The sequence below is a fragment of the Coregonus lavaretus genome, assembly GCF_964263955.1.
Source record: "Coregonus lavaretus genome assembly, chromosome: 7".
NCBI lineage: Eukaryota > Metazoa > Chordata > Actinopteri > Salmoniformes > Salmonidae > Coregonus > Coregonus lavaretus.
Genome location: NC_139994.1, coordinates 60,855,148 through 60,880,340, shown reverse-complemented (window position 1 = coordinate 60,880,340; position 25,193 = coordinate 60,855,148). Strand labels below are relative to the sequence as shown.

The 25,193-nt window shown below is 45.6% G+C and overlaps 1 protein-coding gene across 1 annotated transcript; it reads right to left on the bottom strand.

Annotated features, from left to right (window-relative positions):
• Nucleotides 1–12,165: 12,165 nt before the first annotated feature.
• On the bottom strand, nucleotides 12,166–16,849 carry LOC311133091 (pepsin A-like). Its single transcript, XM_084166526.1, has 9 exons — nucleotides 16,785–16,849; nucleotides 16,497–16,638; nucleotides 15,104–15,221; nucleotides 14,623–14,741; nucleotides 14,075–14,271; nucleotides 13,753–13,869; nucleotides 13,338–13,482; nucleotides 12,859–12,957; nucleotides 12,166–12,572 (listed from the first exon to the last, which is right to left on the bottom strand). The coding sequence occupies exons 1-9, from the start codon at nucleotides 16,841–16,843 to the stop codon at nucleotides 12,435–12,437; spliced, it is 1,134 nt and encodes a 377-aa protein (XP_084022652.1). The 5' UTR covers nucleotides 16,844–16,849; the 3' UTR covers nucleotides 12,166–12,434.
• Between the last annotated feature and the right edge of the window lie 8,344 nt (nucleotides 16,850–25,193).

Sequence of the window (25,193 nt, the reverse complement as noted above, 5' to 3'; positions counted from 1 at the left end):
ACCAGGACCCAATCCACAGCCATATGACCATGTCATGCCATGCCCTCCTTTAACACACAATATCATGCAATCGGAGTGTCCCAAAATGGCACCCTATCCCCAATATAGTGCACTACTTTTGAACAGGGCCCATATGCCTCTAGTCAAAAGTAGTGCACTAAATAGGGAATATAGTGCCATTTGGAACACAGATGATAACACAACTTCAGATAAGAAAAGTGTGATGTGGTTACAAATATAAAATGCCTATGTAGCAAAAGTGAATATGATTTGGAACAATGTTAATGAACAGTGTGTCATTATCTAACCTTGGGAAACAAAATATAGCTGGATACTAACAGTATAACTCAATCACTGTTAGCGAAACAAAGCATGCCTGAGCGCGTAGTGACAGAGTTGGCATAATCAGAGATGTTTCTTCTCCTTTCTTTGTACAGGAAAAAATGTGGCCTTTTATAAACACGTGTGTGATTAGTCAAATTCAAATGATGAAAAATGCCTTCCTCAGTTGGGTTCGCCCCCCTCTAGGCCACAATTGAAGAGTTTTCTTCCCAGGCGTAATGCAAAGCATTATCGCTGGGATATGAGGTTACACCAGGGCTTGAGCCGATGTTAAAAGTGTTTACAAAAGTACAAAGCGTTAGAAATGTATCCGTATGATCACCCTGTCCATTTGCTCTATTTAAGTTGTTCCAAGAGACCACTTTTTTTTGGACAAGCTATGTCTTCAAAACGGTATGCTTACATGAATTCTGATTATTTCCAGGGATACACAACATCCTGAAATATATGTAGATATCTTTGTTAGACGAATTACAGGTTAGAGCATTGGGCCAGTAACCGAAAGCCGACAAGGAGAAAAATCTGTCGTTAACCCTAATTTGCTCCAGGGGCACCGTACTACTATGACTGACCCTCTAAAACAACATATTTCACTGCACCTATCTGGGACTAAGTAATGCTGAATGTAAAAAATGGCTCAACATACCCCACTCTCCCCTAGTACTCCATGAATGGCATTGCATTATCCTTTGCTGTACCTTTTCATAATCTTTTCAAAATATCCCATGTTTCCATTTGGAAAGTAGAGTAGCTTGCAATTGCCAAAGTTATTTGATATCAGCGTTCAACAACAACACAGCAATATATGAAGAAAAAGGTTAATGTTCCAGACGATACATACAATATTTACTGACCAAAAAGTCAACAAAAGTTTATCTACACCATTAATGAACAATTGGTCTGTAATCAGGCGTTGGTTATCAGTACATTAAACAAAATGTCTGAAGGTGTAGAAGTAGTCTCTGATCAAACATTTTAAAGATCATATTTTAACCAGTTTTAAAATGAAAATGCTTGTTTATTTTTCTAATTTAAAACAATAACATACAGATGACCTGCAGGACACAATTTGAACTCTTGAAAGGATATCTACTGCTTCGGTATGGCACCCTCCACAATATAAATAAAACGCTAATATAACTGGGAATATCTTTTATCTGAATGAGAAAACATCAGTAGATATATTATTTCTGAATAATAGAGTTTACAGTGCTATGTAATTAAATCAATCTGAAGTATATTGGTATACTGTATCGTAATCTGTCACAATGTCCTCTTCCCTATTGCAGGAGTTTCAGTATTGAGTGTCCTCTTCCTTACTGCATGAGGCTGACAGGTTTTCTCTCCACTATTAGTGATGATGATGATGAAGATGAATGTGTAACGAACAGTACAGAGCTCACTAAGATGGTTTCTAACTGACTGATTAACAAACAGCAGAATGCAGCTATGAATATATGACTTAACTATTTTCTCAGTCAGAGTCATGACTTGTTTTTACAATCAGATTGTTCAGTATGAAAAAATGTATACACTCACTAACTGTAAGTCACTCTGGATAAGAGCGTCTGCTAAATGACTAAAATGTAAATGTAAAATTTTTTCACAATTATGTTTCTTTACCCACAACATATGTTGAATAGAACCGTTGTTGTGGCCTCATTTTACATTGATTCTCACATGTTTTAGTCAAAGGAAAGACAAGGGCATCAGGAGAGCTTTGAAGAGGCTGATTACGGCCACGTGATACTCAAGTAAAACAAAGAGGTGCGGACATATACTGAACAAAAATATAAACGCAACATGTTGGTCCCATGTTTCATGAGCTGAAATCAAAGATCCCAGAAATGTGTTTAAATCCCTGTTAGTGAGCATTTGAGCATTTGTCAAGATAATCCATCCACTTGACAGGTGTGGCATATCAAGAAGTTGATTAAACAGCCTGATCATTACACAGGTGCGCCTTGTGCTGGGGACAATAAAAAGCCACTCTAAAATGTGCAGTTTTGTCAAACAACACAATGCCACAGATGTCTCAAGTTCTGAGGGAGCATACAATTGTCATGATGACTGCAGGAATGTCCACCAGAGCTGTTGCCAGAGAATTCAACGTTCATTTCTCTACAATAAGCCACCTCCAACGTCGTTTTAGAGATTTGGCAGTACGTCCAACCGGCCTCACCACGTGTAACCACACCAGCCCAGGACCTCCACATCCGGCTTCTTCACCAGCGGGATGTCTGAGGGGAGTGGACGCGGGGTGCTGAGGAGTATTTCTGTCTGTAATAAAACCCTTTTGTGGGGTAAAATTCATTCTGATTGTCTGGGCCTGGCTCCCAAGTTGCTGGGCCTATGCCCTCTCAGGCCCACGCATGGCTGCGCCCCTGCCTAGTCATGTGAAATCCATAGATTAGGGCCTAAATAATTTATTTCAATTGACTGATTTCCTTATATGAACTACAAGTCAGCAAATTCTTTGAAATTGTTGCATTTATATTTTTGTTCAGTATAATATTAGACATCAAATGTTGAATGTTAGACATCAAAAGAGTTAACAATTGCTTCCAGCAGCCCATGGGCCATCAAGGTTTTATCAGGTAAAAGATAACAGAAAATGAGAACAGACTATGGTTTCTGTATGGAAATGTTAATTATTAAAGGTGCAATCTGTAACTTTGTGCTCATAACTTTGTGCACAAACAATCAAAGCGATCCGAGCTCCATGTGAACTAAGCAGTGTCTTACCCTCGTTAAGACCCCACCCCCTTCCGCAGTCTGAGACACTCAAAGCAGAAATGAAACTACAGGTTGCACTTTTAACAATATCTTTCAAATAGCATCATCTGTTGTCTATTTCTCTTCAATAAATATTGTAATTCTGTAATAGACCATTATACAGCATCTTAATATCTGTTTGGGTCAACCGCATTAAAAAAAGATAACAGATTTTGTGATTTTATATTTGTGATATGTTTGATTACCCATAATTCTTTCCAGTCTTGGAGTGCCCCAGTGTGTCCAACTCCAGTCTTGGAGTTCCCCAGTGTGTCCAACTCCAGTCTTGGAGCGCCCCAGTGTGTCCAACTACAGTCTTGGAGTGCCCCAGTGTGTCCAACTCCGGTCTTGGAGCGCCCCAGTGTGTCCAACTCCAGTCTTGGAGTGCCCCAGTGTGGCCAACTCCAGTCTTGGAGTGCCCCAGTGTGTCCAACTCCAGTCTTGGAGTGCCCCAGTGTGTCCAACTCCGGTCTTGGAGTGCCCCAGTGTGTCCAACTCCAGTCTTGGAGCGCCCCAGTGTGTCCAACTCCAGTCTTGGAGTGCCCCAGTGTGTCCAACTCCAGTCTTGGAGTGCCCCAGTGTGTCCAACTCCAGTCTTGGAGCGCCCCAGTATGTCCAGCTCCGGTCTTGGAATGCCCCAGTGTGTCCTACCCCAGTCTTGGAGCGCCCCAGTGTGTCCAACTCCAGTCTTGGAGTGCCCCAGTGTGTCTAATCCGTTCTTGGAGCGCCCCAGTGTGTCCAACTCCGGTCTTGGAGCGCCCCAGTTTGTCCTACTCCAGTCTTGGAGTGCCCCAGTGTGTCCTCCTCTGGTCTTGGAGTGCCCCAGTGTGTCCAACTCCAGTCTTGGAGCGCCCCAGTGTGTCCTACTCCAGTCTTGGAGTGCCCCAGTGTGTCCAACTCCAGTCTTGGAGTGCCCCAGTGTGTCCAACTCCAGTCTTGGAGTGCCCCAGTGTGTCCAACTCCAGTCTTGGAGTGCCCCAGTGTGTCCAACTCCAGTCTTGGAGTGCCCCAGTGTGTCCTACCCCAGTCTTGGAGCGCCCCAGTGTGTCCAACTCCAGTCTTGGAGTGCCCCAGTGTGTCTAACTCCGTTCTTGGAGCGCCCCAGTGTGTCCAACTCCGGTCTTGGAGCGCCCCAGTTTGTCCTACTCCAGTCTTGGAGTGCCCCAGTGTGTCCTCCTCTGGTCTTGGAGTGCCCCAGTGTGTCCAACTCCAGTCTTGGAGAGCCCCAGTGTGTCCTACTCCAGTCTTGGAGCGCCCCAGTGTGTCCAACTCCAGTCTTGGAGCGCCCCAGTGTGTCCAACTCCAGTCTTGGAGAGCCCCAGTGTGTCCTACTCCAGTCTTGGAGTGCCCCAGTGTGTCCTAACCCAGGTTTAACACACACTACTCATGCTCATGTTTAGACTAGCCTTCTTCCAGGGAAGTGGTTTCTTGAATTTACTGTCATCGATGGACTTCACGATCTTCTTAATCAAAGGCTCATCTGGATTGGCACAGAAGCCGTAGCTCTTTCTTGTTACCAAGCTGGAAGAAAGCAGACAATATCTGAGTAAACATCCCTGTATGTAGTGCGTATGTGTGTGTGTGTGTGTGTGTGTGTGTGTGTGTGTGTGTGTGTGTGTGTGTATGTGTGTGTGTGTGTGTGTATGTATGTGTGTGTGTGTGTGTGTGTGTGTGTGTGAGTGTGTGTGTGTGTGTGTGTGTGTGTGTGTGTGTGTGTGTGTGTGTGTGTGTGTGTGTGTGTGTGTGTGTGTGTGTGTGTGTGTGTGTGTGTATGTGTGCGTGCGTGCGTGTGTGTGTGTGTGTGTGTGTGTATGTGTGTGTTTGTGTGTGTGTGTGTGTGTGTGTGTGCATGTTTAATACTATACTTACATGATTCCCCTCTTAGAGCAATCAGATCTGGTCATTTCATATTCCCTGATGAATTGTCTGGGGATTTTTCTTGTGTTATACTTGAAACAGCATTCTTTTGTGACATTTCCATTTGTATAAAGAGACAATCTGTAATTTTTCTATAATTTTTCTTACATACTATAGACCACAGGATGTTGGTGGCCCCTTAATTGGGGAGGACGGGCTCGCGGTATTGGCTGGAGTGGTATCAGGAGAATGGTATCAAATACAATACATCAAACACATGATTTCCAGGTGTTTGATACCATTCCATTTGCTCCGTTCCAGCCATAGTTATGAGGTACAGTGATTGGACTGCTGAGGACTGGGGTAAAGTCATTTTCTCTGATGAATCCCCTTTCCGATTGTTTGGGGCATCTGGAAAAAAAGCTTGTCCGGAGAAGAGAAGGTGAGTGCTACCATCAGTCCTGTGTCATGCCAACAGTAATATATCCTGAGACCATTCATGTGTGGGGTTGCTTCTCAGCCAAGGGAGTGGGCTCACTCACAATTTTGCCTAAGAACACAGCCATGAATAAAGAATGGTACCAACACATCCTCCGAGAGCAACTTCTCTCAACCATCCAAGAACAGTTTGGTGACGAACAATTTCTTTTCCAGCATGATGGAGCACCTTGCCATAAGGCAAAAGTGATAACTAAGTGGCTCCGGGAACAAAACATCGACATTTTGGGTCCATGGCCAGGAAACCCCCCAGACCTTAATCCCATTGAGAACTTGTGGTCAATCCTCAAGAGGCGGGTGGACAAACAAAAACCCACAAATTCTGACAAACTCCAAGTATTGATTATGCAAGAATGGGCTACCATCAGTCAGGATGTGGCCCAGAAGTTAATTGACAGCATGCCAGGGTGGATTGCAGAGATCTTGAAAAAGAAGGGTCAACACTGACTCGTTGCATAAACTTAATGTAATTGTCAATAAAAGCCTTTGCCACTTATGGAATGCTTGTAATTATACTTCAGTATACCATAGTAACATCTGACAAAAATATCTAAAAACACTGAAGCAGCGAACTTTGTGAAGACCAATACTTGTGTCATTCTCCAAACTTTTGACCACGACTGTAGTCCTATAACCTAGCTCACTAAGGTAAGACAGAAAGTTCCTCATTAGACAGTCACTGCTCCATCATGTGCTTGCCAGACAGAAACCGATCCATGCTTAGTTGACCGATCTATGCTTAATTTACCGATCAATGCTTAGTTGACCGATCCATGCTTAGTTGACCGATCCATGCTTAGTTTACCTGTGCACACAAGGACCAGTAGAGACATGCTATGGTCTGCATGAAAATGAATACATCTAGTTTCTGTCTATGAGCAGCCTGTCTGTCACCTCAGGTACAGGTGTTGAAGTCATCTGACTCCAAAGTTGTGACCTTTCACGTGTCTGAGACCGACGAGACCCTGGTGCAGGAGGTACATATATGGCATATATTATTTTGTATTATTCTGATATATTTAAGCAATAAGGCCCGAGGGGGTGTGGTAAATGGCCAATATACCACGGCCAGGAGGTGCAGGAGGGTTATGAGGAGGGGACCAATGAGAATGGAGAGATCACCCAGGTGGTCATCCAGGACTACGAGGGGGCAGAAGGCTTCAGTGTGTTGGAACAGGTGGAACAAGCTACAGAGGAGATCCACAGCACCGGACCTGAATACAGGTACAATCAACCAAACCAGTCAGCTACAACACCATGGTCTCACCTGGGTAGTGTTCAGTACGGCAATGGAAAACAAAAACCTCTGCTGTCATTGGACAAGTTCAGGCAGTACTCCCCTGTTTTCACTGTGTTCCAATGTGTGTGTGTGTGTGTTGTGTTTTCAGCAGTGGCGAGGAGAGTCCCCAGCCCATGGAGGAAGAGGAGGAGGGAACAGAAATAGTCAGAGAGAACGGAGAGAAGTCCTACCTGACCTCCAGGCTAGGAGACGGGGTGCTGAAGCAGGTCCAGGTAAGCCTGAACAGAACCACCACATCCATAGCTCCATCTATTCATTTGAGTGGTTACATTTATCCAGTCCCATCGCTCAGCTGTATACCAAACCATGTGGTCAGGATTGTGGCTTTTAGGTTCTGTTCAGTTGAACAGAAGATGGCTGAGAGGTCATCAGAGTGGCCATTTGTACGGTTACACTAGACCGGCTATTCCCAAACTGGGGGTAAGGGCAATGCAGTTGGGGGTACGCCAAATAAAAATGTGATTCACATTTTCAAACAGTCCATTTAGATTTTCCAACGGGGCTATACATTTGGGTGATGTTTTTTTTTCTTCCTGAGTAGCCTCGTCTCACTGCCAAAAATAAAATTAAACCATCTAGTGTTCATCGAAATAACAACACAATGTCAAATACAGGTAGCCTAGTCAAATAATTAATATCCAATCACATTAACCGTTACTCTCTCGCGGGAATTCCATTAACGGTCCGTATGTAGCCAAACGTAGCTGCTGCTCATTCCGTTTGCTCGAAAATGGATAAATGTTTTTAAAAAGTGAGGCCCGTGTCCATAGAGACACATACCAGCTCTACTGGTAGTACTACTTCCAGGAGTACTACACCTGCACCTGTCGATGACACAAGTTGTTCTGCTTCCACGAGCACATCCAATGTTAGCATCCAATGTTAGCATCAGTTATTCTACATTTGTTGCTAGCCCAGCTAGCATGGACACTGACAGTTGTGAATCTGATGCAGGCGAAGAGCTACTGCCCCCTTACCCGGGAAAGCACCGAACAACAGACAGGGACGAAGAGGCGCAAATATGATGAGAACTACATTGATTTGGGGTTCACTTATATTGGGAGTAGTGCCTTTCCTCAGCCACGGTGTGTTATATGTGCAAAAGTACTATCTCACAACTCGATGAAACCTTCACTCTTGCGCAGACATTTTGAAAGGAAACATGCCAATTTGAAAAATAAGCCACGGGAGTATTTTAAGCGAGAATTAAGACGACTTTCGAGTAGTAAGACATGTATAAAAGCAACATTAACCATGATTATGAAGGGGCTAGAAGCGTCTTAAATGGTGAGCTACCGAGTGGCTAAGACAGGCAAGCCCCATATTATTGTGGAGGACTTAATTATTCCAGCTGCCGCGGATATGGCTGGGACAATGCTGGAGGAAAAGGCCCAAAAAACTATACAGACAATGCCTTTATCAAACAACACTGTTTCACGACGCATCAGTGACATGGCAGGAGATGTTTTTAAACAATTACTGTTTCGCATACAAGCCAGTGAATTCTATGCGTTACAGCTGGATGAGTCAGCAGACGTGGCGGGCCTGGCACAGCTCCTGGTATATGTCCGTTACGTTTATGTGGGGTCAATTAAGGAAGACATCCTCTTCTGCAAACCACTGGAAACCAGGACAACAGGAGAGGATATTTTGAAAGTACTGGACAGCTTTGTGACATCAAATGGACTTGGTCAAGATGTGTTGGTATCTGTACTGATGGCGCAAAAGCCATGACAGGGAGACATAGTGGAGTGGTAACGCGCGTTCAAGCAGTTGCTCCCGATGCCACTTGGGTACACTGCAGCATCCACCGAGAGGCTCTTGCTGACGAGGGAATGCCTGACAGCTTGATAGACGTTTTGGACACTACAGTGAAAATGGTTAACTTTGTTAAAGCAAGGCCCCTGAACTCTCGTGTATTTTCTGCATTATGCAATGATATGGGCAGCGACCATGTAACGCTTTTACAATATACAGAAGTGCGCTGGTTATCAAGGGGCAAAGTATTCACACGTTTTTTAAAATTGAGAGACGAGCTTAAAGTTTTCTTTACAGACCATCATTTTCACTTGTCTGACCACTTGCATGATGACGAGTTTCTCACACGACTGGCCTATCTGGGTGATGTTTTTTCTCGCTTGAATGATCTGAATCTAGGATTACAGGGACTCTCCGCAACTATATTCAATGTGCGGGACAAAAGTGAGGCTATGATTAAGAAGTTGGAGCTCTTCTCTGTCTACATTAACAAGGACAACACACAGGTCTTTCCATCATTGTATGATTTTTTGTGTGCAAATGAACTCAAGCTTACGGACAATGTCAAATGTGATATAGAGAAGCACCTGAGTGAGCTGGGTGTGCAATTACGCAGGTACCTTCTCGAAACGGACGACACAAACCACTGGATTCGTTATCCCTTTCATGCCCTGCCTCCAGTCCACTTACTGATATCTGAGAGCCTCATCGAATTGTCAAACTGTTACAGACCCATATCCATCCTGCCCTGCCTTTCGAAAGTTTTTGAAAGCCAAGTTGACAAACAGATCACCGACCATTTCGAATCCCACCGTACCTTCTCCGCTATGCAATCCGGTTTCCGAGCTGGTCATGGGTGCACTTCAGCCACGCTCAAGGTCCTAAACGATATTATAACCGCGATCGATAATAGACAGTACTGTGCAGCCGTCTTCATCGACCTGGCCAAGGCTTTCGACTCTGTCAACCACCGCATTCTTATTGGCAGACTAAATAGCCTTGGTTTCTCAAATGACTGCCTCGCCTGGTTCACCAACTACTTCTCAGATAGAGTTCAATGTGTCAAATCGGAGGGCCTGTTGTCTGGACCTATGGCAGTCTCTATGGGGGTGCCACAGGGTTCAATTCTTGGGCCGACTCTTTTCTCCGTGTATATCAATGATGTCGCTCTTGCTGCTGGTGACTCTCAGATCCACCTCTACGCAGACGACACCATTTTGTATACATCTGGCCCTTCATTGGACACTGTGTTAACAAACCTCCAAACGAGCTTAAATGCCATACAACACTCCTTCAGTAGCCTCCAACTGCTCTTAAACACTAGTAAAACTAAATGCATGCTCTTCAACCGAACGCTGCTTGCACCCGCCCACCCGACTAGACTCACTCTAGGTCTCGACGGGTCTGACCTAGAGTATGTGGACAACTACAAATACCTAGGTGTCTGGTTAGACTGTAAACTCTCCTTCCAGACTCACATTAAGAATATCCAATCCAAAGTTAAATCTAGAATCGGTTTCCTATTTCGCAACAAAGCCTCCTTCACTCATGCTGCCAAACATGCCCTCGTAAAACGGACTATCCTACCAATCCTTGACTTTGGCGATGTCATTTACAAAATAGCCTCCAACACTCTACTCAGCAAATTGGATGTAGTCTATCACAGTGCCATCCGTTTTGTCTCCAGAGCCCCATATACTACCCACCACTGTGACCTGTACGCTCTTGTTGGCTGGTCCTCACTACATATTCGTCGCCAAACCCACTGGCTCCAGGCCATCTATAAATCACTGCTAGGCAAATCCCCGCCTTATCTTAGCTCATTGGTCACCATAGCAACACCCACCCGTAGTATGCGCTCCAGCAGGTATATCTCACTGGTCATCCCCAAAGCCAACACCTCCTTTGGCCGCCATTCCTTCCAGTTCTCTGCTGCCAATGACTGGAACAAATTGCAAAAATCTCTGAAGCTGGAGACACTTATCTCCCTCACTAACTTTAAGCATCAGTTGTCAGAGCACCTTACCGATCACTGCACCTGTACACAGCCCATCTGAAATTAGCCCGCCCAACTACCTCATCCCTATATTGTTATTTATTTTGCTCATTTGTACCCCAGTATCTCTATTTGCACATCATCTCTTGCTATCATCTATCATTCCAGTGTTAATACTAATTGTAATTATTTTGCACTATAGCCTATTTATTGCCTTACCTCCATAACTTGCTACATTTGCACACACTGTATATATATTTTATTGTATTTTTGAGTTTATGTTTTGTTTTACCCCATATGTAACTCTATGTTGTTGTTTTTATCGCACTGCTTTGCTTTATCTTGGCCAGGTCACAGTTGTAAATGAGAACTTGTTCTCAACTGGCTTACCTGGTTAAATAAAGGTGAAATTATTTTTTAATTATTTTTTAATCGAAATTGCAACAAGCGGTTCTGTGAAAGTTGAATTTAATCAGAAGCCACTGCCAGATTTCTGGATAGGGCTGCTCTCAGGGTATCCTGCCTTGGCAAATCACGCTGTTAAGACACTGATGCTGTCACAAGCCGGGTTAGAACTCCGGTCTCAGATGTGTAGAGCTGGGGGTACTACCCCTTAGCCACAGAGGAGATGTTGTAGGACCCAAATGAAACACCCAAGGCAATACTCCAGGCAAGTAGATTTAATATTCCAAAACAGGAGGCAAAACAAAACAACTCCACGAGGGGAGAAAAACAAACTAAAGATAACTTCAACAACTTACTAGGACAGACACGGTGAGACAAAGCAGGAGACACACAGTCAGGACGCAATAACCAAGTGAGAAACAAGGGGAAAACACACAGCTAAAATACACAAGGGGAAACAAGGCACAGGTGACATGGATAAGCTAATTAGGACACATGAGGAAGAACTAAGGCAGAGGGGAACACAGCTGACCTCTAGAGGCCAGGAGACAAACAGGAGAAGCAGGAAGCTGACAGATGCCCTTTGCAACCACGTACCTATGTGAGAGTGGATTCTCATGCTGTGTGTGGGAAATGATTTAAGACTGAGACTCTCTCCAATACAACCCAACATTGCAGAGTTATGTGCATCCTTCTCATTAACCTGTGGTGAGTTATTCACAATTTTTGATGAACAAATAAGATTTTATATGGAAGATGGATAAATAAAGAGAAAAATTATTGATTATTATAATATTATTATTTGTGCCCTGGTACTATAAGAGCTCTTTGTTACTTCCCACGAGCCGGGTTGGGACAAAAACTCACACTCATCCATATGTTTAATAAATGTATCATATAGTGTGTGTGTGGCAGGCTTACAATGACGGCAAAAAAACAACATTTGAGAGTGCGCTGCCCCTGGTGCTAGAGGGGGTACGCTGCTGGAGGTTGAACGTTTGAAGTATGGGTATGGGACTATAAAAAGTTTGGGAACCCTAAAAAAAAAGTGTATAGATTGTATTCTATTCTGTTCCTATCTTTTTCTTACATTAAGAGGTTCCACAAGAGGATAGTTTCACTTCAGGGAGAAAGAGCTATAGACAACCAAACACACACACTTTATTTGCAATGATAACATGTATTTTATTCATTTGCAGCTGTGCACATTTCACAATCTACAACATTTCCTGAACAAAGCCAATTTTAGCGATTTAATCACATATATAACATAACTGGAAGACTTAGGCCTAGATTCAATCCAGACTTTGGAAGATCTGCGCTATAGTATGATTTAAATTGAAAGGCAATGTTCTCGCGTTAGCAGAGACTGCATTCACGGTAAATGCTGCATATATCGGCTCAATCATAAATTACTTTTCAATTTCAATCCCACTTCTAGCCCTTAAGGATCTTTGGGATCAATGGATCTCTGTAGATCTAGTGGATCTCTCAATGGATATCTTACGCAGCCTGGGCTAGACCAACACTGTTGTTCTGCCTGTCAAAGATGGCATAGTATTGCCTGATGAAGACATCTCCAAGGATCCAGAGCTGCTGAGTTCCACCATTTCCAAAACCAGTCATGCAGCCGTTGGAGTTCTACAGAGATAGAGAGAGGAAGAGGAGGAAAATCAGGCATATGAGGCCCTTTGCTCCTAGGATCTAAAAGAAAGTCAAGTCTCAGATGTACAGGTGCTCTGATGAAGGAGCTTGCTCTGAAACACATCAGCATTACAGATCAGATAGGGCAGATAGGTTGTATGTATCAACATGTATTTTAGTAGACTACCTGGGAGGTGATAGGTTGTATGTATCAACATGTCTTTTAGTAGACTACCTGGGAGGTCATAGGTTGTATGTAACAACATGTCTTTTAGTAGACTACCTGGGAGGTGTAGGCGGAGGCAGAGATGGTGAAGGCGTTTCCGTTGAGGGTGAAGGTCACCTCGGGCATGCTGGGAATGTTGTTGCAGTTCACGGTGGCCTAGGAGAGGAATAAAAATGTTATAGTTTATTCTGTGGTTGATTACATTTGACATTTTAGTCATTTAGCAGACGCTCTTATCCAGAGCGACTTACAGTTAGTGAGTGCATACATTGATCAAAGGGGAGGCAGTGATTGAGGGAAAAAACAACAATGAGAACAGATGTATACCCTTTTCACACAACCATGCCGCCCCAACCACAATGTGCTGGTTCAGATATTTGCTCTTCCCACTTGTTCTTTTTAACACGGTCGTTCCAACAACTAACAAGACCAGGCAGCTTAGTGCAGATTGGTTTGGCTGGGCTTGGTTCCGCTCAGTAGTGTGAAAAGCCTTATAGTTGGACATGTCTGTACCAGTCAGTGTGTGTGTGACTCACATCTCCATACTGGTCAGTGGTGGCTCCGACCCAGCTGTTCATGTTGTTGATGTCACTGGTTGGCCCGACGATCAGGGAGGTACCAGTATCTATGATAGCCTGACAGCCACCATTGCAAGCCACTGTGTTGCCGTTGATGGTAACACTGGAAGGACAAATATTAGCTGAGGTTACATGTTCTTCCTATATTTGGTTCGATGTATATTTCTTGCTGTTGGGTTTTTGTTGTTAGCAAATAAACATGAACTTGCTAAGTGCACAGCAAGATTTTGTCATAGGCTCCAGACTGGAAGTAGGCATGTTCATTTTATGTACTGTTCCAATGTGTTCTGGGTAATGGCATGAAGGGATGATACATGAATATTGGTATGGATATGGACCAGGATATGGGCTCTGTGTGGACTAGTGTACCTACCTGTCCATGTTTATCTGCCAGTAGGTCTCGGAGGACAGGGGGATCCAGGTGATCTGTCCGGTGTAGTAGTTAGACTCGATGTCACCGAATGACACCACACTACCCTCTGCTGAGTTTCTATTGGAGGAGGAGAAAAGGTCAACAAGGTTGTTTAATCATCCACACATTTTGAAATGGATGTCACCTCTCCTTCAAAGACAATTAAAGCAGTTGTATAATTGTATTTAATATAAAATCACTGGTACATTCTTATTTATTAATATCACAACTAAGAGAAAATGCCACCTCCCATCCAGGTGTATTTGTACAGTTACTATGTTACCCGCTCAGGTAGACAGAGAAGAGGTTCTGGGACACCAGGCCCTGGGTCATCATGTTGTCAAAGACGGGTGTGGCCCCAGAGGCTGCCAGGTTGGGGAAAGCCAGGCCCAGGATACCGTCGGCAACCATGTTGGCCATGAAGGGAGCCTCGGTCTGACTGGCACCAAAGATCTGCTGAGTCACAGAGATACCTCCCACCTGGAAACACAGAACAGCAGGCATCAGTCACTGGGCACCATAGAAATAGAATTACTAGAATGGGTTTTCCCATTCAAGTCAGTTGTTTGGTGATGTGTGGACCGGAGGCCATATTGAGTGTACCCAAAATAGTAATTATATTTATTTGCTGAATCTACTGGAGTCAGTTACTAATATGCTTGGGTATTGTTTATAGCATGTGATGTTATAAAATGGGACCGTTAGGGGAGGACGGGTGTTGAGTGGAATATTATTTGGTGGTTGTAATGTATGTAATGTACAGTATGTTGTATTTGAAAGTGTCAATTAAAAATGTATCACAATAATGTGTAGCCAGCTACATTTACATACTGAAACAGTGTCGTATGCCAGCTGTCCAGTCATGCTGCCAGTTCCGTACTGAATGGAAACAGGCTTGTTGGCCCACGAGAAGGTGCTAGACTGTGCAGGGTTGAATTCGGCATGGTTCTCTATTCAAAACATGAACATCTTCGTTAGGTACACACCATGCCATTGCAAAACTGAACATTCATTTCTTCGTTGGTATTGAGCTATTTTCCACAATCCACGCTCTAAATGGGACAATACAAAAATACATTCCTCCTATTCTATTGTTTCATTGTGTTGAGCGAACCCCTTTATGCTGTAAATCTCAAGGTGCTCCCATCAGCCCCTAACCTCAACCCACAACCAAGTCTCCCATTCTCTGGCTAGGTACTCAATATGAAACAGTTTTTTGCAACTCTGTCACAAGAGACTACTCAGAAACAATTTGAAATATAGCTATTCTCCAACGCCAACAGTATTTTCCAGACCCCTACAATATACTCACGGCAGGCCTGGCTGGAGCAGTAGGTGGAGGGAACCCACAGGTTGGAGGAGCCAGTGTCAAAGATGACGTTGAAGGACTGGGGAGGGGTTCCAATGGAGATCACACCATAGTAGGACAACTGCAGAGAGACGTTGAAACAGAGATGTACTGTAAGTCAGGGTCAAACAAGTGAACATGTCAGAGTACTATGAAGAAACAGGCATTTGTCTAACTATGTAGCTAGTTACATGTCAAGAAGCATGGCTATATGCTCAACTCTAAGCTCATAATTAATTTGATCATGCCAGTGAACATTCAATTTAAGCAAGACATGAACACAAACTGTAGAGTCAATGGGTTCAAACTATGCAGTCACAATATCCAACATGTAATGACATTTTTGAAACAATAATCATATAGTCTATAGACTAGCCTGGTCCCAGGTCTGTTTGTGTTGTATACAGTGCATTTGGATGGTGCCAGGTTTCCTCCAGACGTGACGTTTGGCATTCAGGCCAAAGAGTCCAGTCTTGGTTTCATCAGACCAGAGAATCTTGTTTCTCATGGTCTGATAGTCTTTAGATGCCTTTTGGCAAACTCCAAGCAGGCTGTCATGTTCATTTTACTGAGGAGTGTCTTCCGTCTGGACACTCTACCCTAAAGGCCTGATTGGCTCTGTCAGAGTGACCATCAGGTTTTTGGTCACCTCCCTGACCAAGGCCCTTCTCCCCAATTGCTCAGTTTGGCCTGGCGGCCAGCTCTAGGAAGAGTGTTGGTGTTTCCAAATGGCTTCCATTTAAGAATGATGGAGACCACTGTGTTCTTGGGGACCTTCAATGCTGCAGAAATGTTTTGGTACCGTTACCCAGATCTGTGCCTCGACACAATCCTGTCTCGGAGCTCTACGGATAATTCCTTTGAACTCATGGCTTGGTTTTTGCTCTGACATGCACTGTCAACTGTGGGATGTTATATGGACAGGTGTGTACCTTTCCAATCAATTTAATTTACCACAGGTGGACTCCAATCATGTTGTAGAAATATCTCAAGGATGATCAATGGAAACAGGATGCACCTGAGCTCAATTTCAAGTCTCTTAGCAAAGGGTCTGAATACTTATCTATATAAGGGATTAGAAGAGAATTTTTTTTTTTATATATATATATATATACATTTGCAAAATAAAATAAAACGTTTTCGCTTTGTCATTATGGGGACAATTCTTATTTAAGCAATTTTAGAATAAGGCTGTAACGTCATAAATTGTGGAAAAAGTCAAGGGGTCTGAATACTTTCCGTTCCGAATGCACTGTAGACAACTCCCTTGGTCATTGACTATACAGCAAAAACAGATCTGGGATCAGTCACCAGGCTAATACAGTATATCATCATATTGCTTCTGTCTCTGCCTTACATCAGCGTCGTTGGTCATAGCCTCATCACCGGTCTGGTAGAACTTGGCCATAGGGTTGTAGGGGAACTTCAGCCTGGTCTCCTCCCATATACCCTTCTCCATCAGGGTCTCTCTGGCAGTCTTCCCCTTGATCAGAGAGATCCTAAAAACAAACAATCACAATCACCTTTATTCGCCAATTACATGTACCAGGAATTTGACCTGGTGAAATGGTGCTGACAACAATAAACAGAATATTCAGACAGAAAATAAAATAAAAAAGAAGAGTAGAACAGGACTGGGACTTACTTGGTATTACACTCGGAGAGGACCACTAGGGCACACAGGACGACAGCCCACTTCATCATGGTTGCTTCTGGTTCTTCTTGGACTCAGTGAGTGAAGTTAGAGTAGGAGAACCCAGGCCTTATATACAGTTATCCTGTACACCAGGACCCAATCCACAGCCATATGACCATGTCATGCCATGCCCTCCTTTAACACACAATATCACGCAATCGGAGTGTCCCAAAATGGCACCCTATCCCCAATATAGTGCACTACTTTTGAACAGGGCCCATATGCCTCTAGCCAAAAGTAGTGCACTAAATAGGGAATATAGTGCCATTTGGAACACAGATGATAACACAACTTCAGATAAGAAAAGTGTGATGTGGTTACAAATATAAAACGCCTATGTAGCAAAAGTGAATATGATTTGGAACAATGTTAATGAACAGTGTGTCATTATCTAACCTTGGGAAACAAAATATAGCTGGATACTAGTCTGTGCCACGGTGGCATCAGTTCAGCTAAACCTAGGGTATGTCAAAGTGGGGTGTGGGGGGGAGGGGGATTTTTTTTGGAAGTTTAAGCTCATTTACTGCATTTCTACACAATTGAAAAACTCTAAAATGCTAATTAGAGAACAACAACAAAAAATAATAATGACCCCAGCCATAAATTACCACGGCAACATCTGGTTTAAAGGTCTGTGGAACGGCATTTACACCGAGTGCACAAAACATTAGGAACACCTACCTAATATTGAGTTAAATATTTAGTCTTGCCCATGCACCCTTAGAATGGCACACATACACAATCCATGTCTCATTTGTCTCAAGGCTTAAAAATCCTGCTTTAACCAGTCTTCTCCCCTTCACCTGCGCTGATTGAAGTGGATCTTATCAAAATGTCACGTTTCCATTTGGAAAGTAGATTAGCTTGCAATTGCCAAAGTTATTTGATATCAGCGTTCAACAACAACACAGCAATATATGAAGAAAAAGGTTAATGTCCCAGACGATACATACAATATTGACTGACCAAAAAGTCAACAAAAGTTTATCTACACCATTAATTAACAATTGGTCTGTAATCAGGCGTTGGTTATCAGTACATTAAACAAAATGTCTGAAGGTGTAGAGGTAGTCTCTGATAAAACATTTTAAAGATCACATTTTAACCAGTTTTAAAATGAAAATGCTTGTTTATTTTTCTAATTTAAAACAATAACATACAGATGACCTGCATGACACAATTTGAACTCTTGAAACGATAGCTACTGCTTCGGTATGGCACCCTCCACAATATACATAAAACGCTAATATAACTGGGAATATCTTTTATCTGTATGAGAAAACATCAGTAGATATATTATTTCTGAATAATAGAGTTTACAGTGCTATGTAATTAAATCATTCTGAAGTATATTGGTACACTGTATCGTAATCTGTCACAATGTCCTCTTCCCTATTGCAGGAGTTTCAGTATTGAGTGTCCTCTTCCTTACATTGACATTACATTTACGTCATTTAGCAGACACTCTTATCCAGAGCGACTTACAAATAGGTGCACTCACCTTATAGCCAGTGGGATAACCACTTTACAATTTTTTTATTTTTTTATTTTTTTGGGGGGGGGGGGGGGTGGAAGGATTACTTTATCCTATCCCAGGTATTCCTTAAAGAGGTGGGGTTTCAAATGTCTCCGGAAGGTGGTGAGTGACTCCGCTGTCCTGGCGTCGTGAAGGAGCTTGTTCCACCATTGGGGTGCCAGAGCAGCGAACAGTTTTGACTGGGCTGAGCGGGAACTATGCTTCCGCAGAGGTAGGGGAGCCAGCAGGCCAGAGGTGGATGAACGCAGTGCCCTCGTTTGGGTGTAGGGACTGATCAGAGCCTGAAGGTACGGAGGTGCCGTTCCCCTCACAGCTCCGTAGGCAAGCACCATGGTCTTGTAGCAGATGCGAGCTTCAACTGGAAGCCAGTGGAGTGTGCGGAGGAGCGGGGTGACGTGAGAGAACTTGGGAAGGTTGAACACCAGACGGGCTGCGGCATTCTGGATGAGTTGTAGGGGTTTAATGGCACAGGCCGGGAGCCCAGCCAACAGCGAGTTGCAGTAATCCAGACGGGAGATGACAAGTGCCTGGATTAGGACCTGTGCCGCTTCCTGTGTAAGGCAGGGTCGTACTCTCCGAATGTTGTAGAGCATGAACCTACAGGATCGGGTCACCGCCTTGATGTTAGCGGAGAACGACAGGGTGTTGTCCAGGGTCACGCCAAGGCTCTTCGCACTCTGTGAGGAGGACACAACGGAGTTGTCAACCGTGATGGCGAGATCATGGAACGGGCAGTCCTTCCCCGGGAGGAAGAGCAGCTCCGTCTTGCCGAGGTTCAGCTTGAGGTGGTGATCCGTCATCCATACTGATATGTCTGCCAGACATGCAGAGATGCGATTCGCCACCTGGTTATCAGAAGGGGGAAAGGAGAAGATTAGTTGTGTGTCGTCAGCGTAGCAATGATAGGAGAGGCCATGTGAGGATATGACAGAGCCAATTGACTTGGTGTATAGCGAGAATAGGAGAGGGCCTAGAACTGAGCCCTGGGGGACACCAGTGGTGAGAGCACGTGGTGCGGAGACAGATTCTCGCCACGCCACTTGGTAGGAGCGACCGGTAAGGTAGGACGCAATCCAAGAGTGAGCCGCGCCGGAGATGCCCAGCTCGGAGAGGGTGGAGAGGAGGATCTGATGGTTCACAGTATCAAAGGCAGCAGACAGGTCTAGAAGGACAAGAGCAGAGGAGAGAGAGTTAGCTTTAGCAGTGCGAAGAGCCTCTGTGACACAGAGAAGAGCAGTCTCAGTTGAATGACCAGTCTTGAAACCTGACTGGTTTGGATCAAGAAGGTAATTCTGAGAGAGATAGCAAGAGAGTTGGCTAAAGACGGCACGCTCAATAGTTTTGGAGAGAAAAGAAAGAAGGGATGCTGGTCTGTAGTTGTTGACATCGGAGGGATCGAGTGTTGGTTTTTTGAGAAGGGGTGCAACTCTCGCTCTCTTGAAGACGGAAGGGACATAGCCAGCGGTCAAGGATGAGTTGATCAGCGAGGTGAGGTAAGGGAGAAGGTCACCGGAGATGGTCTGGAGAAGAGAGGAGGGGATATGGTCAAGCGGGCAGGTTGTTGGGCGGCCTGCCGTCACAAGTCGCAAGATTTTATCTGGAGAGAGAGGGGAGAAAGAAGTCAAAGCATAGGGTAGGGCAGTGTGAGCAGGACCAGCAGTGTCATTTGACTTAACAAACGAGGATCGGATGTCGTCAACCTTCTTTTCAAAATGGTTGACGAAGTCATCCACAGAGAGGGGGGAGGGGGGGGGGGGGGGGGGGGAGGATTCAGGAGGGAGGAAAATGTGGCAAAGAGCTTCCTAGGGTTAGAGGCAGATGCTTGGAATTTAGAGTGGTAGAAAGTGGCCTTAGCAGCAGAAACAGATGAGGAAAATGTAGAGAGGAGGGAGTGAAAAGATGCCAGGTCGGCAGGGAGTTTAGTTTTCTTCCATTTCCGCTCCGCTGCCCGGAGCTCTGTTCTGTGAGCTCGCAATGAGTCATCAAGCCACGGAGCTGGAGGGGAGGACCGAGCCGGCCGGGAGGATAGGGGACACAGAGAGTCAAAGGATGCAGAAAGGGAGGAGAGGAGGGTTGAGGAGGCAGAATCAGGAGATTGGAGGGAGAAGGATTGAGCAGAGGGAAGAGATGATAGGATGGAAGAGGAGAGAGTAGTGGGAGAGAGAGAGCGAAGGTTGCGGCGGCGCATTACCATCTGTGTAGGGGCAGAGTGAGTAGTGTTGGAGGAGAGCGAGAGAGAAAAGGAAACAAAGTAGTGGTCGGAGACATGGAGGGGAGTTGCAATGAGATTAGTAGAAGAGCAGCATCTAGTAAAGATAAGGTCAAGCGTATTGCCTGCCTTGTGAGAAGGGGGGGACGGTGAGAGGGTGAGGTCAAAAGAGGAGAGGAGTGGAAAGAAGGAGGCAGAGAGAAATGAGTCAAATGTGGACATAGGGAGGTTGAAATCCCCCAAAACTGTGAGGGGTGAGCCATCCTCAGGAAAGGAACTTATCAAGGCGTCAAGCTCATTGATGAACTCTCCAAGGGAACCTGGAGGGCGATAGATGACAAGGATATTAAGCTTAAATGGGCTAGTGACTGTGACAGCATGGAATTCAAATGAGGAGATAGACAGGTGGGTTAGGGGAAAAATTGAGAATGTCCACTTGGGAGAGATGAGGATTCCTGTGCCACCACCCCTCTGACCAGATGCTCTCGGGGTATGCGAGAACACATGGTCAGACGAGGAGAGAGCAGTAGGAGTAGCAGTGTTTTCAGTGGTAATCCATGTTTCCGTCAGCGCCAGGAAGTCGAGGGACTGGAGGTTAGCATAGGCTGGGATGAAGTCAGCTTTGTTGGCAGCAGAACGGCAGTTCCAGAGGCTGCCTGAGACCTGTAACTCCAGGTGTGGGGTGCGTGCAGGGACCACCAGGTTAGAGAGGCAGCAGCCACGCGGTGTGAGGCGTTTGTGTAGCCTGTGCAGAGAGGAGAGAACAGGGATAGGCAGAGGCATAGTTGACAGGCTGTAGCAAATGGCTACAATAATGCAGAGGAGATCGGAATGAAATGAACTAAACATCTGGAAGAAGAGAGAGCAGGGCCTCCCTCACCAAAACTTCCACCTCAGAAACTATAATTGTTTCACTGAACCACCCGAACAAAAACTCTCCCAACTTCCACCTTTAGAAATCAGAATTGTTGTGAACCACAGCGGTTCAATGTTTAAAGGAGTAGACTCAACCCACTTTATTCAGCTAGCTAACTATGACACCATAGCTAACTAGCATGCTAGCATCCAATAACACACAGTTTAGCACCAACACTTGGTCACAACAAACCACCAATAGTGTGTTAACACACTAAGCAGATAATTCATGTCCGTGTCTAGTTCCTTTCATAACGCAGCAATAATTAAACGTTGGCTAGCTTAGCACAAATATATTGTATTTAGCTGCCACAGTACAGCACACAATGGCTACTGTGTTGACTCTGTTCGAAAAACGGCTAGCTAGCTAGCTTCGTGGTACACCGAAGACAATGCCAACCTACAGTAACTACCCACAACAGCCCACGATGCCTAACTATGACAACATAGCTAACTAGCATGCTAGCATCCAATAACACACAGTTTAGCACCAATACTTGGTTACAATAGACTACCAATAGTGTGTTAACACACTAAACAGATCATTCGTGTCCGTGTCTAGTTCCTTTCATAACGCAGCAATAATTAAACGTTGGCTAGCTAGCATAAGTATATTGTATTTAGCTACTACAGTACAGTTAGCTGGTCGTGTTGGCTAGCTAGCAATGGCCACTGTGTTGACTTTGTTTGAAGAACGGCTAGCTAGCTAGCTTCGTGCTAGACCCGGCACCGCCGAAAAACAATGCTAACCTACAGTAACTACCCACAACAGCCCACGATGCCTAACTATGACGCCATAGCTAACTAGCATGCTAGCATCCAATAACACACAGTTTAGCACCAATACTTGGTTACAACAAACTACCAATAGTGTGTTAACACACTAAACAGATAATTCGTGTCCGTGTCTAGTTCCTTTCATAACGCAGCAAAAATTAAACGTTGGCTAGCTAGCACATTAACATTGGAAACAACTCTCCACCGTTGTTAAACGTTACCAGTAGCTACCCGCTAGCTATCTAGCCTCGTGCTTTCTCCGGGCTCCGCCGTAAAAAGAGACATATCAAAGTTAAACCACTGGCCATTGGCTGCGGAGGAGACACATCACTGTTAAAGAGGGGCTCTTTTTCAAATGCCTAAATATCTGTCCTCTCGTTGTGTCTCCTCCTCGTGTCCTCTCCTTGTGTCCAACCGGCCTCACAACCGCAGACCACGTGTAACCACGCCAGCCTAGGACCTCCACATCCGGCTTCTTCACCAGCGGGATTTCTGAGGGGAGTGGACGCGGGGTGATGAGGAGTATTTCTGTCTGTAATAAAACCCTTTTATGGGGTAAAATTCATTCTGATTGTCTGGGCCTGTCTCCCAAGTTGCTGGGCTATGCCCTCTCAGGCCCTCTCATGGCTGCACCCTGCCTAGTCATGTGAAATCTATAGATTAGGGCCTGAAGAATTTATTTATTTCAATTGACTGATTTCCTTATGTGAACTACAAGTCAGCAAAATCTTTGAAATTGTTGCATGTTGCATTTATATTTTTGTTCAGTATAATATTAGACATCAAAGATCGAATGTTAGACATCAACAGAGTTAACAATTGCTTCCAGCAGCCCATGGGCCATCAAGGTTTTATCGGGTAAAAGATAACAGAAAATGAGAACAGACTGTGGTTTCTGTATGGAAATGTTCATTATTAAAGGTGCAATCTGTAACTTTGTGCTCATAACTTTGTGCACAAACAATCAAAGCGATCCGAGCTCCATGTGAACTAAGCAGTGTCTTACCCTCGATAAGACCCCACCCCCTTCCGCAGTCTGAGACACTCAAAGCAGAAATGAAACTACAGGTTGCACTTTTAACAATATCTTTCAAATAGCACCATCTGTTGTCTATTTCTCTTCAATAAATATTGTAATTCTGTAATAGACCATTATACAGAATCTTTATATCTGTTTGGGTCAACCGCATTTAAAAGAGAGAACAGATTTTGTTATTTTATATTTGTGAGATGTTTGATTACCCATAATTATTTTCTCTGACATTCAGACAGTTTGTCTGTAGTGCAAGTGTGGCCATCTCTGGTCTTGGAGCGCCCCAGTGTGGCCATCTCTGGTCTTGGAGCGCCCCAGTGTGGCCATCTCTGGTCTTGGAGCGCCCCAGTGTGGCCATCTCTGGTCTTGGAGCGCCCCAGTGTGGCCATCTCTGGTCTTGGAGTGCCCCAGTGTGGCCATCTCTGGTCTTGGAGCGCCCCAGTTTGGCCATCTCTGGTCTTGGAGCGCCCCAGTGTGGCCATCTCTGGTCTTGGAGCACCCCAGTGTGGCCATCTCTGGTCTTGGAGCGCCCCAGTGTGGCCAACTCTGGTCTTGGAGCGCCCCAGTGTGGCCATCTCTGGTCTTGGAGCGCCCCAGTGTGGCCTTCTCTGGTCTTGGAGCGCCCCAGTGTGGCCATCTCTGGTCTTGGAGCGCCCCAGTGTGGCCATCTCTGGTCTTGGAGCGCCCCAGTGTGGCCATCTCTGGTCTTGGAGTGCCCCAGTGTGGCCATCTCTGGTCTTGGAGCGCCCCAGTTTGGCCATCTCTGGTCTTGGAGCGCCCCAGTGTGGCCATCTCTGGTCTTGGAGCGCCCCAGTGTGGCCATCTCTGGTCTTGGAGCGCCCCAGTGTGGCCAACTCTGGTCTCGGAGCGCCCCAGTGTGGCCATCTCTGGTCTTGGAGCGCCCCAGTGTGGACAACTCTGGTCTTGGAGCGCCCCAGTGTGGCCATCTCTGGTCTTGGAGCGCCCCAGTGTGGCCATCTCTGGTCTTGGAGCGCCCCAGTGTGGCAAACTCTGGTCTTGGAGCGCCCCAGTGTGGCCATCTCCGGTCTTGGAGCGCCCCAGTGTGGCCATCTCTGGTCTTGGAGCGCCCCAGTGTGGCCATCTCCGGTCTTGGAGCGCCCCAGTGTGGCCATCTCCGGTCTTGGAGCGCCCCAGTGTGGCCATCTCTGGTCTTGGAGCGCCCAAGTGTGGCCATCTCCGGTCTTGGAGCTTCCCAGTGTGGCCATCTCCGGTCTTGGAGCGCCCCAGTGTGGCCATCTCCGGTCTTGGAGCGCCCCAGTGTGGCCATCTCCGGTCTTGGAGCGCCCCAGTGTGGCCATCTCCGGTCTTGGAGCGCCCCAGTGTGGCCATCTCCGGTCTTGGAGAGCCCCAGTTTGGCCAACTCTGGTCTTGGAGCGCTCCAGTGTGGCCAACTCCGGTCTTGGAGCGCCCCAGTGTGGACAACTCTGGTCTTGGAGCGCCCCAGTGTGGCCATCTCCGGTCTTGGAGCACCCCAGTGTGGCCAACTCCGGTCTTGGAGCGCCCCAGTGTGGCCAACTCTGGTCTTGGAGCGCCCCAGTGTGGCCATCTCTGGTCTTGGAGCGCCCCAGTGTGGCCAACTCCGGTCTTGGAGTGCTCCAGTGTGACCAACTCTGGTCTTGGAGCGCCCCAGTGTGGCCATCTCTGGTCTTGGAGCGCTCCAGTGTGGACAACTCTGGTCTTGGAGTGCCCCAATGTGGACAACTCTGGTCTTGGAGCGCCCCAGTGTGTTCAAACTTTGGTCCTAACCCAGCTTTAACACACACTACTCATTCTGGGCTGGAACAAGTACCTAGTACGACACACTGTCGTAGTAGTTGTATGAGTTGATCCGCCCATTAAACACCACACACATCTTCAGACACAACT